This window comes from Typopeltis vanoorti, chromosome 16 (genome assembly GCF_054136105.1).
Source record: "Typopeltis vanoorti isolate ZY-2024b chromosome 16, IOZ_Tvanoo_1.0, whole genome shotgun sequence".
In the NCBI taxonomy this organism is placed as follows: domain Eukaryota; kingdom Metazoa; phylum Arthropoda; class Arachnida; order Uropygi; family Thelyphonidae; genus Typopeltis; species Typopeltis vanoorti.
In genome coordinates this window covers 31807154-31820277 of record NC_143564.1, presented here as the reverse complement: position 1 = coordinate 31820277, position 13124 = coordinate 31807154, and the positions used below count along the sequence as shown (strand labels likewise).

The 13124-nt window shown below is 33.3% G+C and overlaps 1 protein-coding gene across 1 annotated transcript in view; it reads right to left on the bottom strand.

The window, feature by feature from the left end:
* The window catches only part of LOC150097932 (solute carrier family 15 member 4-like), a 91835-nt gene that overhangs the window by 13705 nt on the left and 65006 nt on the right, over positions 1–13124 (bottom strand). Inside the window, exon 7 of the mRNA XM_090406630.1 lies at positions 2008–2126. Within this exon, the coding sequence (XP_090262756.1) occupies positions 2008–2126 (119 nt within the window). The remainder of the gene's footprint in view (positions 1–2007; positions 2127–13124) is intronic.

Genomic DNA, 13124 nt, shown 5'->3' with positions numbered 1-13124 from the left:
GCTATTCTGCTGTCTATTTCCACATTTAATTTGCCATCTTCACTAGAAATAGTGTCTAAATAGATTAAATATTTTACTTGATCCTAGGCTCTCCATTCTAGATACAGTTGATGTTTTCAATGTTTCTGCTTATTTTCATGGTCTGTCTTTTTATTGTCAATTTTCATACTAAATTTATTACAACACTTATTCAACTTGGTCAGAGAATCCTGCACACATATACTACAATATTAAGAAGTATAACATATACTTCTAAATAAATAAGTAAAACATCATCTGCATAAAGTAGAGAGCTGAGATTAACATCTCCATTTTTGATATCAAATTTAATGCCACTTTCCTTTCTCAAGTATGAGAGCTCTGCTCTAATCATCTGGAATTTGACTCTCTGACAAGAACTTCAGAATTATGAAATGTAGCCACTGTAAAACTTTTACGCCTCCATATTTAAACATTTCTGGTTGAATATCATCTTTCCATAGTGAATTACTATTTAGAAGGTTATCCATTTTTTTTTAACTATATAATGATAATAGCATTATTCTTATACAAGAATAAGATTATTATAATGAAAAACCAAGAATATTTTAAAAGTTATTTCTTTCTGTGGATTATTATTAATTATTATTATTTTTTTTTTTTTTTAGGTGCATGTGTGTGGAAAGGGGATAGATTTGGCAAGATGTTAGGTATCTGAATGACTACTGTTGGACACTGTGTGGGTGGTCAGTCATAAATTCTTGTTCAATATTCATTATTTCTAATTTAGGTACTTGTCTATCTTGTGTTGGACATTAGGTCAGAAGCCTTGGTCGGCCCTCCACATTCCTTTAAAGGCTATGGGGAGGTCTCTCAGTTATACAGCTTTGATCTTTAAGCACCCCAACCAAACACGTTACTTTTTTTTCTAATCTACCTCAGGTCTTCAATAAGCAGGCTTAGTGGCGGTCTAACACCAGATAATGAATGTCTATCAAAATACTATCCATTCAGCCAAACTAGTAAGCAAATTTCTGACAACTTGCCAGAAACTGTCTCTACAGTTTTTTGTTTTAATTGATTAGTTAACTTTTGCCACAGAATTCTTGTCTTTTTTTTTTTTTTTTACAGATTACTTCACCACATAACTGCACTCAACTCTTATTATAGTAAATAATGTTATAATGCACTTGCTCACTGTAACAAACTACCAAAAAAAAAATTAATCAATAGCATCAATGCTATTCTAAACAAAATTCACCACAAAAACTATTCAGTAACAGATTAATTATATTTCAAACCTCCTATATGCTTGTATCCTGAAGTTGTCTGACGATATGAATAATAACTATTTTTTGTATGTTCTCTCAATGTGAATTTATACAAGGCACAGTATTAGTAGTAACTAGTTTCTGTCTGGGGTAGAAGTTGAGCAAGCCTTTACTATTATTAATAGCTCTCTCCTTTTCTCCCAATTTATTGATAATTCAAGTAAGTCTTGGATTCATTTCCTACTCTTTTGTTTATATCCAGCAAGAAATTTTTATTTCTTCTTTGTCAGTTCCTATTTCTAATGACTCAAAGAACTCCAACTTCATTACTAATAGCACTTTCAGTAGGAACAGCCACAAAAAGATGCCCTATTTCCTACATTACTACTTAAAATTGCTTCCCATTCCAAAAGAGCATCTATTTAAAGTTAAATATGTGCTAAGTGCATGTTCATTAGCATATCAAACATTGATTTGCTACAATTAGATTTCTTAAAGTTTCTATGTTGTCAAATTTGACAAGTGCACACCTTCCAATTTTTCTATAACATCTGCCATGAAGTAAGAATTCTGAATACATGAAACAAAGTTAATGATGAAGAGAGAAAAACTTCTGTAGCATTGTTTAAACTACTTTTATGTGTCACAAGGTGCTGTTGTTTATTTCTATAAATTCCACTATGCACAGAATGATTAAAAGAAATATAATTTAATAGTTAGAATATTTGATTTATTCAATGAATGAATGAATTCTTACCTGCAACACTAGCAAATACTTCACCAAGTCCTATAAGAGCATACTGTGGAACTTGCCAGAATACCCATAAATCTGCAGCTTCATAATTAGTGTGATCAATACTCTGGCAAACTGTTTTACTAAAAGCAAATTATTTAGGCAATTAATGTATATAATAATAATAAAAAAAATATACATAACTGAAATGCAAATAAAAAATACATATACACCATAAATATATATAAAGTGCACATCCAATCAAAAATTAATGACAAGGATGTAGAAAATTCTGTGTCATTAACATCTGCAGATGCACTAACATTTTCATGATATGATAGTTTAAAGAATTACAGTTAGGATATCTTATTGACAAAGGATCTCCTCAACCAATCTATTAGTTTGGATAGTCACAGTTCAGGATAATCAGAAACTCGTTGGAAAAGCTGCTGCAGATCTCCATCATGATGGAAATATATTATACAACATTGTGTCAATAAAGAAAAATTATCGAAAAAGGCCCAACAAATAATTTCACAAAAAATTAGGTATGTTTCCCCATCCTGAGATAATTATTGAACATCTCAGGATAAGAATTCTAAATTTACCAACAGGTCCATACTATTCACTGAACAAAAACTACATTAGAAATTTGTTTCAACTTTTGCACACACGCACGCACGCGCGCGCGCGCGCACACACACACACACACACAAAATAAAAAAACTCACAAAACATTCATATAAATATTATTGACCTACTCTTAACTACACTATATTGGATAATTGTGTCCCCACCCAAAGAAAAAGTATTTTGGAAGCTTTTATACTATTACCAGCATGATCTTATTCTTAAAATAATAATCCTACACCTAAAAGTTTGGTGACAAGTTTCTGGTCATCTGTTTTATGATAATGTTCTAAGAATTCATAAAATTTCATACTTTAGCAGGTAAAAGGAGTGCAGCGCATAGTTGGTGGTCATTACGTACCTCAATCCATAATTTTAGTTATAGTAAGCCTTATGCAGTGTCATTTTGAGATAAATAATTACACATGTGTAGATCTCTTGATTTTCTAGGTGAGAAATTATATAAGAATGATAGCTGGTTCACAATGTATCTCAGCCATAATACGTCATCATCATCGTGATATGATGACATATTATAATATCTGTACATCCCCAAAGCATATGTACATATATTATAATAGTAGTAGTTCTATATGAGAAGTTTACATCATTACTAGCTTTCTATCAACAATTTTCCTTCAAATTTCAATTTGCTAGGACTGAAATACTGTTCAGATTTCATATTTTGGTATTCTAAAGCATTTCTTACTTTGTCAATCCACATAAATGTCGGTCACCCTTTAACATCAAACCATTATTCCATTAAGACAGGGAATCCTGCAGACTTGTACTGAATTTCTTTAGGAATCGGTATAAAGTAAATCAGCATAATTTGCTTTATAATAAAGAGCTCAGATTAACATTTCCGATTTTGATGTCAGTTTTAATGTCACTTTCTTTTATCATGTGATCTACACAGATGATGAATAACAGTGGATATAATGTGCACCCTTGTCTCACACTTGATTTAACATCAAACCATCTCCTATATCTCCATCAATTCTAACTGCTGACATATAGTTCAAATAAAGACTATGTACTGCTTCATATAATATACCATTTTACACCACATAACTGCAGTGTTTCAAACAGCTTTTCTCCAGATACCTTTTCATAAGCCTTTTCCAAAAAAAAAATAAATACAGATCCTTGTTATATTCCCATGATTTCTCAACTATTTATCTTAAAGTGAAATCTGATCATGACAACCTCTATTTGGCTTGAATCCAGCTTGCTCTTTATTATGTTTCCCTTCCTCAATTTTTCTTGGCCTTTTCTCAAGTATGCTTGCATGCAATTTATTTACCTTGAACATTTAGTAGGGAAAAATTGCTCGAATTTTTGCATTGTTTTATTCCCCTTTTTTTTATGGATGGGAACTACGAGAGCTCCAACCATCTTTAATTCAACATTCTGACCAGGTCACTTGAATCATGTAGCACAGCAAATGAAAAACTGCTACACTTCCATAGTTGAAATTTTCTGGTCAGCTGCCATCGTCTGCCATAATGTACTATCATCAGCTGCCTTTCCAAATTTCTGGTTTGTGATGACCTTTTCTATCTAAAGTGCAACTAACATGCACTCCTGATTACATTCCACTTGAATATTTTCTATGACCTTGTTTAATTTATTAATCTTTCAAAGTACCTGAAACATATAAATTCAACTGGAATAAACGATATTCCACCAAAAATGCTCAAATTTTGGAGGTATAACAGTTTTGCAGTGTAGCCATAGCCACTGCATAATTCAGAGGACTTAGCCAGAAGGTTAAATTCCAGATAAGAAGGAGAATAAATCAAATTTATTCTCCTTTTTAAATATGGGAAATATTTAAAAAGGAGAATAAATTTGAATGTGAAAATTGCAGAGGAATTTCTCTGCAAAGTGTTCTGGACAAGTTTTATACAAGCATACGTGAGAAAAAGGTTGAGAAAAATGAGAAACTAGGAGAAGAACAAGCTGAGTTCAGAACAAATGGAGGTTTTTTTTTTTTTGAACAGCTGACAGTTGTATTCTCTGCGGAAGGCAGTTCCAAAAAACAGAAGTAGATGGAATGAAAGAAGAGGCAGTGAAGATGATTCAGTAAGTTTCAAGATGGCCTGTAAAAGATGTTGGTTAGCAGTGGCTCTGGTTTTAATGATTTTGGATAAAAGTGGAATAATAGTGGCCAATTCAGAGAGCACTGTCCATGAAAGTATCACAATGCAGAAATGCAATGTCTGCGAGAGAGGGATTGAAGTGGATATGTGAGAGAGAGGGATCATTAACTAGCCAGATTGCCCTCTTCTGAAAAGAATCGAGCAATCTCAGAGAGGATTTTAGGTGCACCACTCCAAATATGGGAGCAATATTCTAAGGGTAGGCAGATTTGGGATTTGTATAGAGTTAGCAGGAGTTAGCCTCAAGGGCTCACTTTAGTGAGTACAAGCATGGCAAACCCAAGGTACCTGATGATGGACCGTGACTTACTTCATGTAATATCATCATGCGTATCAAGGATTTAGGCCTAGCATGGCCTGTTCTGGCCTTAGAAGTCATCGTTGAATCGTTTAAGAGGATGTCCTGGTTTTCTTTTTCCTAATGGCTTGTACTTTAAGGCTTATTTTGGTAATTCTCATGGAAAGGCTTAGACATTGGTTATGCATTTTTTACTAAATGATTTAAGGAAATTACAACGTCAACTAGGATATACATTATTATTTTGGTAATCTTTCTGTTTTCATTCTTTGAACGTGTTCCATCCATTTATGTTTATATTTTTTAATTTTTTCTATTACTGGTTCTTGGTTTAATTCTTTCATAATTTCTTCGTTTCTTTTGTGATCAAATAGGACATACTTTGCAGTTTTTCTCATAAACTTCATTTCTGCAGTTATTAATCTTTGTTTGTCTTTTTGTTTTATTGTCCACATTTCGCTTCCATACATTAAGACTGGTAGGACTAATGTATTATATACTTTTAGTCTGGTTTGTTTTTGAACTAGGTTTGGTTTAAATATAGAGTTAATTACATCTGTTATTTTTAAATATTTTGCAATTTTTACGTTTATATCTTTTTCATACGTGATCATACATCCTAGGTAGTTAAATGAATTCACCTGTTCTAAGATCTTGTTATCTATTACTATTTTAGTTCTTGCTGGATCTGGTCCTTTAAAGGCAATAGTTTTTGATTTTTTCTGTTGATATTATTATACCATAATCATTTGGCTATCTCATTTAGACCTAAAATGGCTTTCTGTAAGTTATCTTCAGAATTTGTAATTATTATTTGGTCGTCGGCAAAGAGGAGAGTGTTTAAGTTCACTGTAGGAGAAAGTTTAATTCCTTGATGTAAATTTTTATTCCATTTTATTATTATTTCATTTAAGTAAATATTAAAAAGAGTTGCTGAGAGGGGACATCCCTGTCGGACCCCTTGGTTTATCTCTCTCGTATATGATAGCTTGTGATTTAATCCTATTTGTGTTTGATTATTTTATTATATATACTTGTGATAGCTTTTAGAATATTATTTGGTATTTGTCTTTCTTTTAATATGTTAAATAATATGTTTATTTTAACTTTGTCAAATGCTTTTTCAAAGTCAATAAATGAAATATGTGTTTCTAAATTGTATTCTCTTCTTTTCTCTATTATTAATTTTAGGCAAAAGGCCGGGTCTATACATGATCGTCCTTTTCTAAATCCATTCTGTACTTCTAAAATAAAGTTTTCGGAATATTTCTTTACTTTGCTATTTAAGATTCTGCTATATATTTTAGGGTCATCTCTATTACCTTTTTTAAAGTTAGGAATCATAATTGCTTTTCTCCATTCTATTGGGGGGTGGGGATACCAGTTGAATAAATTTCATTTAAAAATAATAAGTCTTTCTTTGAATCTAGTTCCTGCATATTTATATAGTTCTGAACCTAGCTTATCTTTTCCAGGTGATTTTCTGTTTCTTGTTTCTTTCAGGCTGATTTCTAATTCTTCTTTAGTTATTTCCTTTTCATTTTCGTTAATTGTTTGCCAGTTGTCTTTTTTAAAATACTTGTCTGTCCACAATTCTGAGTAGTAATTTAGAAATTCTTCTAATTTCAATTCAGTGTTTAATTTTATGTTTTCTTTGGTATCTGCATTTAAGTGTTTCAAAATCATGTTCTAAATTAGAAACAAATTTGTTCCATGATTCTCTATGTCTTTTACTGACTTCTCTTTTAGCTATGGCTCTTATTCTTTTATACTCTATTTCATCTTCTAATTTTTTATTGCTTAGCCATTTGTGATAAGCTTCTTCTTTCTTTTTGATTATTTCTTTGATTGTATCATCTCAGATCTTCAGTTTTTTCCTTTTATTGAATTTTTTGGTCTTTCCTAAGCTTTCATTTGCTGCTGCATTTAGTATTGTTTTTATATTAAGCCATTCTATTTCCATTTCTTCATTTTGTCTAGATATTGGTTAATTCTTTGTTCATATAGCCATTGTATATTTGTGTCATTCAATAGTCTAGTTTTATAAACAAATGTTTCAAATTTTCTTTCTGTTCTTGTTACTTGTAGCCATTTAGGTGGTAATCTTAATTTTATTTTAACAAGGAAGTGGTCACTGCTTATTTCATATCCTCTGTGAACTCTAACATCTAGTGAAAATTTTGATGTCTTTTCATTTAATATAAAATAATCTAATATTGATTTTCATCCTCTTGCTGCCCAAGTATATTTATGTGTGTCTTTATGTTTATAGAAGGAATTCATTATTTTTAGGTTATTATAAACTACAAAGTCAATCAATTTTTTACCATTCCTGTTTAGAGTATGTTCTCCATGTATTCCTATATTATTATTAATTTTCATATTTCCAATTCTTGTATTTAAGTCTCTTGCTAAAATTACACAATCATATTTATTTTATTATGTATGTTTTGTAGCTGATTATAAAAATGAATATCATCCTGTTCTCTTTCTTCTTCTGGAGCATATAAACCAATTATTGTTAAATAGCCTCTATCTATTTTTATTCTAACTTCTATTATTCTTTCATTCCATAATTTATAATGTTTTAACTGTTTTGAAAGGGAGTTATGAATCCAAATCATGACTCCTGCTTGTGCTCTATGGTCTCTGTCAACTCCACTGTATATCACGTTAAAATTTTCAGTTCTCGTAGTTCCTTTTAATTTCTTTTTTGTTTCAGTGATTACTGCTATTTTAAAATTTCTTTCATTTAATAGTTGGTCTAATTCTATTTCTTTATATGCTATTCTTCTTGCATTCCAGTTTGCTATGTGTATCATGTATCATCCTCAAGGGCTCACTATAGTGAGTACGGGAATGGCAAACCCGAGGTACCTGATGCTGGACCATGCCTTACTTCATGTAATGTGTGTCTGTTATATTATCTGTAGACTGGTCCCTATCTTCTTTCTTTATACTTTCTCTCTTCTTCTTGTTCCTTCCTCCCAATGCTATTAGAGTAATTCGAGTGCTAGGGGTGAATCTTTTCTATTTACTTTATTTTCAACCTTTAGTAGTGAGAGGAGTAGCCTATTTTTAAGCAGTGGGAGTCTGCTGCTCTCCCAGGTTTGAAACCATACCATAATGGTTTCCTGAGGAGGGCAATGGGAAACCACCTCAGTATTATTTCCAAGAAATATGGTGAACTCGGCAAATTTAGTTTCCACAACTGGCAAAAATGGGGTCTATCGGCAAACTATGGATGTCATGCCCAGCAGAAGAAGAAATGAGGCTTCTCAGGTCGTTAACCTACGAAATCCTCAAATGGACAATGAGGATGGGATCCCAAGTATTGAGGAAAATGGGAAGAAAATAAGACATCTAAGAGAGAATGAGATGGAAACTATACATGTTGCAACTTGGAATGTAAGAACAATGTTAAGAGCTGGTAAATTAGAGAACTTGAAGAAAGAAATGGAGAGGAATAAATTGGATGTGGTTGGTCTAAGTGAAGTCAGATGGGAAGATATAGGAGATTTTGAAAGTGATGGTTATAGAATTATATATTCCTGTAGAATATGGGGGGAAAATGGAGTAGCATTTGTTTTGAATGAAAAGGTTAAAAATTCAGTAGAAAAAATAATATATAAAAGTGACAGGCTGATTATGATTAAACTGAAAGCAAAGCCTGTGGACATAATGATTATACAGATATATATGCCCACAAGTGACCATGATGAAAATGAAGTAGAAGAGATATATAATCAAATAGAAGAGATAATGGAAGAAGACAGAACTAAAAGGTGTACCATCTGGATGGGAAACTGGAATGCGGTAGTAGGTGAAAAGGTAGAGAAGGGAATAACAGGAAGATATGGCCTTGGAAAAAGGAATGAGAGAGGTGAAAGACTTATAGAGTTTTGTAAAAGACACAAACTAATCATTGGTAATACTTGGTTTAAACTTCCATTGAGAAGAATATATACATGGAAATGCCAGGTGATATCGCAAGATACCAGATTGATTATATGTTAATACAAAACAGGTACAGAAACAGTGTAAAAAGGATATCAACATATCCAGGAGCTGATATTGACTCAGACCATAATTTGCTTGTTATGGAATTAAGAATATGATATAAGAAAATAAACAAAGGTAAAAGCAAGAAAAGGTGGAACCTAGAAAAACTCAAAGGAGATGCAGGTAGGAAATTCAGAGAAGAACTGGAAAATAAAATAAGGAACAAAGAGAATATATCTGAAGAAACTTTGGATGCTAATGCAAAATGGAATCAACTGAAAAACTTGATATATGAAACAGCTGCTGAAGAGATAGGTTTTGTGGAAGGGAAAAGAATTAAAAAGCCATGGATTACAAATGAAATGATAAGAAAAATGGAAGAAAGAAGAAGATGGAAAAATGTAAACACTGAAGAGGGAAGATGAAAATACAAAGTACTAAATAATGAACTGAGAAGAGAAACTGATAAAGCAAGAGAGGAATGGTTAAAAACAGAATGCAAAGAAATTGAAGAAATGAAAAAAAGGGGACGATATGATAAAATGTTTGAAAAAGCAAAAGAAATTACAAATATTAAAAAAAGCATAAGAAATCTGCCATTAGAAGATAAGCAAGGAAAACTGATTTATGATATTGAAATACAGAGTGAAAGATGGAAGGAATACATCAAACAACTTTACACAAAAAATGAAAGACCAAAAAAAATTGAATTGGAAGAGCAAAATGAAATCTCAACAGAAGAAAAAGATCCTGAAATACTAAAGAGAGAAGTAGAAACAACAATTAAGGAATTAAAAAGTGGAAAGATGGAAGGAGTGGATGGAATACCTAGTGAAATCCTAAAACAACTGGAGAACAAAGGTATAACAGAAACATGGAAACTGCAACCTCATTTACAAAACAGGAGGTATGGCCTAAAGATTTCACAGAGAGTATTCTTATACATTGAAAAGAAAAGCAATCCTGCTAAGTGCAGTGACTACAGAACTATGAGCATATTCTCACATGCCTCCAAAGTACTGCTAAGAATATTAAATCAAAGATTGTATAATAGAGTGGAGTATTTTCTGGGGGATGATCAATTTGGATTTAGAAAAGACAGAGGAAACAGAGATGCAATTGGAGTAATGAGGACCATATGCAAAAGGAATATAGAAGTAAATATTTGTTTCATCGACCTTGAAAAAGCATTTGACATGGTGAAATGGGAAAATCTGATGGAAATATTACGCAAAATAGGTTCAGATTGGAGAGACCGAAGGTTAATAGCTGAATTATATATGAACCAGATGGCCATAATAAAGACAAAAGTAGGAAAAACTAAAAAATGTGTGATTGGCAGAGGTGTAAGACAGGGATGCTGCCTGTCACTGATGCTCTTCAATATATTTGCAGAAGAAATGATAAAAGAAGCATTTTATGAAGAGGAAAGAGGAATCACTATTGGAGGAAGAACAATACAAAATATTAGATTTGCAGATGATCAAGCAATATTAGCTAATACCGAAGATGAACTTCAGCACCTAATTCTGAAAATATATGCAAGAAATATGGTATGAAAATTAACGCAAAGAAAACAAAAGTGATGAGAGTCTCCAGGAAACCAGGAAGTATCAAGGTGATGATGAATGGAGAAAGTATAGAGCAAGTGAGACAATACAAATACCTTGGTAGTAAAATACAAGAAAATGGAAAATGTGACATGGAAATAAAAGAAAGAATTAGCAAAGAAAAATATGCCTTTTATAGCAAGAAAAATTTGTTTATTAATAAAATGAATAAAAATCTAAAGAAAAGGCTTATTAAGTGCTATATTTGGAGTATGACCTTATATGGGTCAGAAACATGGACAATTAGGAAGAAATAAGCTAAAATGTTGGAGGCATTTGAAATGTGGTTATGGAGAAAATAAAGTGGACTGAAAAAAATCACCAATGAAGAAGTATTACAAAGAGTTGAAGAAGAAAGGAATTTACTAAAGACCATAAGAAGAAGAAGAAAGCATAACTGAATAGGACATGTATTAAGAGGAGACAGCCTACTGAAAAGAATGATAGAAAGGAAAATTGAAGGAAAGCGACCAAGAGGAAGAATACGACTAACAATGCTTGATGATATAATGGGAACAAGAAGATATCAGGAAATGAAGGAGGAAGCAAGAGACAGAGGAAATTGGGGGAAGAGAATCTGCTGAGTTATACCATTGGACCTGTCAAGAGACAGAACACTAATGATGATGATGTGTATTATATTTTGTCGTTTCCATTTTTGTTTTACCTTTTCCATTTCAGGGTCGTTTTCCATAGATTCAATCTGATTATCTTTTTCTGTCAGCTTACAAGTAGAATTATGTTCTCCATGTCAGGGGACTAGCCTCACGATGGAATAGTTCAGTGGTATGGCTGTTACCTTAAGGCTTCTGAACTAGCCTTCTTCCAAATTTAAAGCCATAAGAGGAATAGGGTATATTGAAGGGGAAAAGAGTAGATTATAGAAGAATTATAGTAAGGTTTATAGAGAGTGCACAGTTGTAAGGCCAGAAATGAAAAGACCCCATGGCCCTCGAGTACTCTAATAGCATAAGGGTAATAAAATAAGAAGAGTTGGCTGATAAGGCCTTAGAGAATGGATTAAAGTAAGTGGATCTTCCTCAAAGTAGAAGAAGAGGATAGATCCAGCTGGGGCCCATGGGAAAGCCACTTCTCTTACAATCAAGATGATTGCTCCTTATGGCCCTGTTGGTCCATGAGGCCTTATTCAGCATATTCGGACCACCCTACCATACATACATACGCACACACACACACACACACACGGTGGGCTCCCCTATCCGCCACCCAGGGGACACGCTCTCTAGAGTTTACAGAGTCCCCCCCCCGAGAATTCATGTAATATACATCTGTTATATTATCTGTAGACTGATAAAATCATGAAATGCGAAACTCTACCACTTTTTTCTTGCAGTGACTTCAATCCAAAATGCTAATATGGTTGTGCCTTATGAGGCATCTCATGCTGCATCGGCTGTCGAGCAGAATAATCAGAGCCGCGTTCAGGGCTTAGGCAGAGGGACCTTTTTGAGAAGAATATTACAGTCAAAGTCAGTGATACTGTGAATGAGCAACACAGAAGGTATAAGATTAATCTTAGAAAGGAATTTTACATAGGCACATGGAATGTCCGGGTTTACAGATGGGTACTCTTGAAATTGTCTGTAAAGATATGGATAGGTATAAAATTGACATCCTGGGAATTACAGAGACCAGATGGAATGGAGAAGGTCACTCCAAAAGACAGGATGGTAAGCTAGTTATTTACTCAGGTGGTGACTAAAACATCATGGGATAGCTGTGATACTGAAGACAGCTCAGGCAAGAAGCCTTCATGGTTATAACCCCATTAATGATAAGATACTCTCTATTAGACTTAAGGCACAATGTATAGGCCTGAAGAAGAGAGTAAGGAATTCTATGAAAACTTACAAACTGTTTTGGACTGTCCACCAAGGAAAGATATACTGTACATCTTAGGGGACTTAAATGCAAAAGTGGGAAAGAGTATGAGTCAGGCCGGAGTGTGGCGTGTTTGGTCTGGGCGAATGCAACACCTGTGGTGAAAGACTGTTGGAATTTGCCCGTGCTAACAGATTACTTATTACCAATATCTGCTTCCAGAAACATCCACGACAGACCTATACTTGGACATCTAACATTCATAGGTCAAGGCACCAGATTGATTACATCCTTGCTCTCCAGCAGTGGAAGACAAGCATCTCTGATGTGCATACTTGTACTGGAGTAGATTGTGGTACAGACCATCAGCTAGTAAAAGCCAAACTAAGACTCCAAAAACTTCCAGATCAGGCACATCCCACAAGATTGGATGTTAGAGTAATTCCTGGTGGATTCACAGAAGAAACATCAACTCAGTTGGATGATTTTTTGGAGACCAATGAGGAGAACTCACCAGAAATGCTTTGGGAAGGAATCAAGCTGATAATACAGGATACAGCGAAGAAGTATCTCGGCCCAATAAGAAGACAAAGA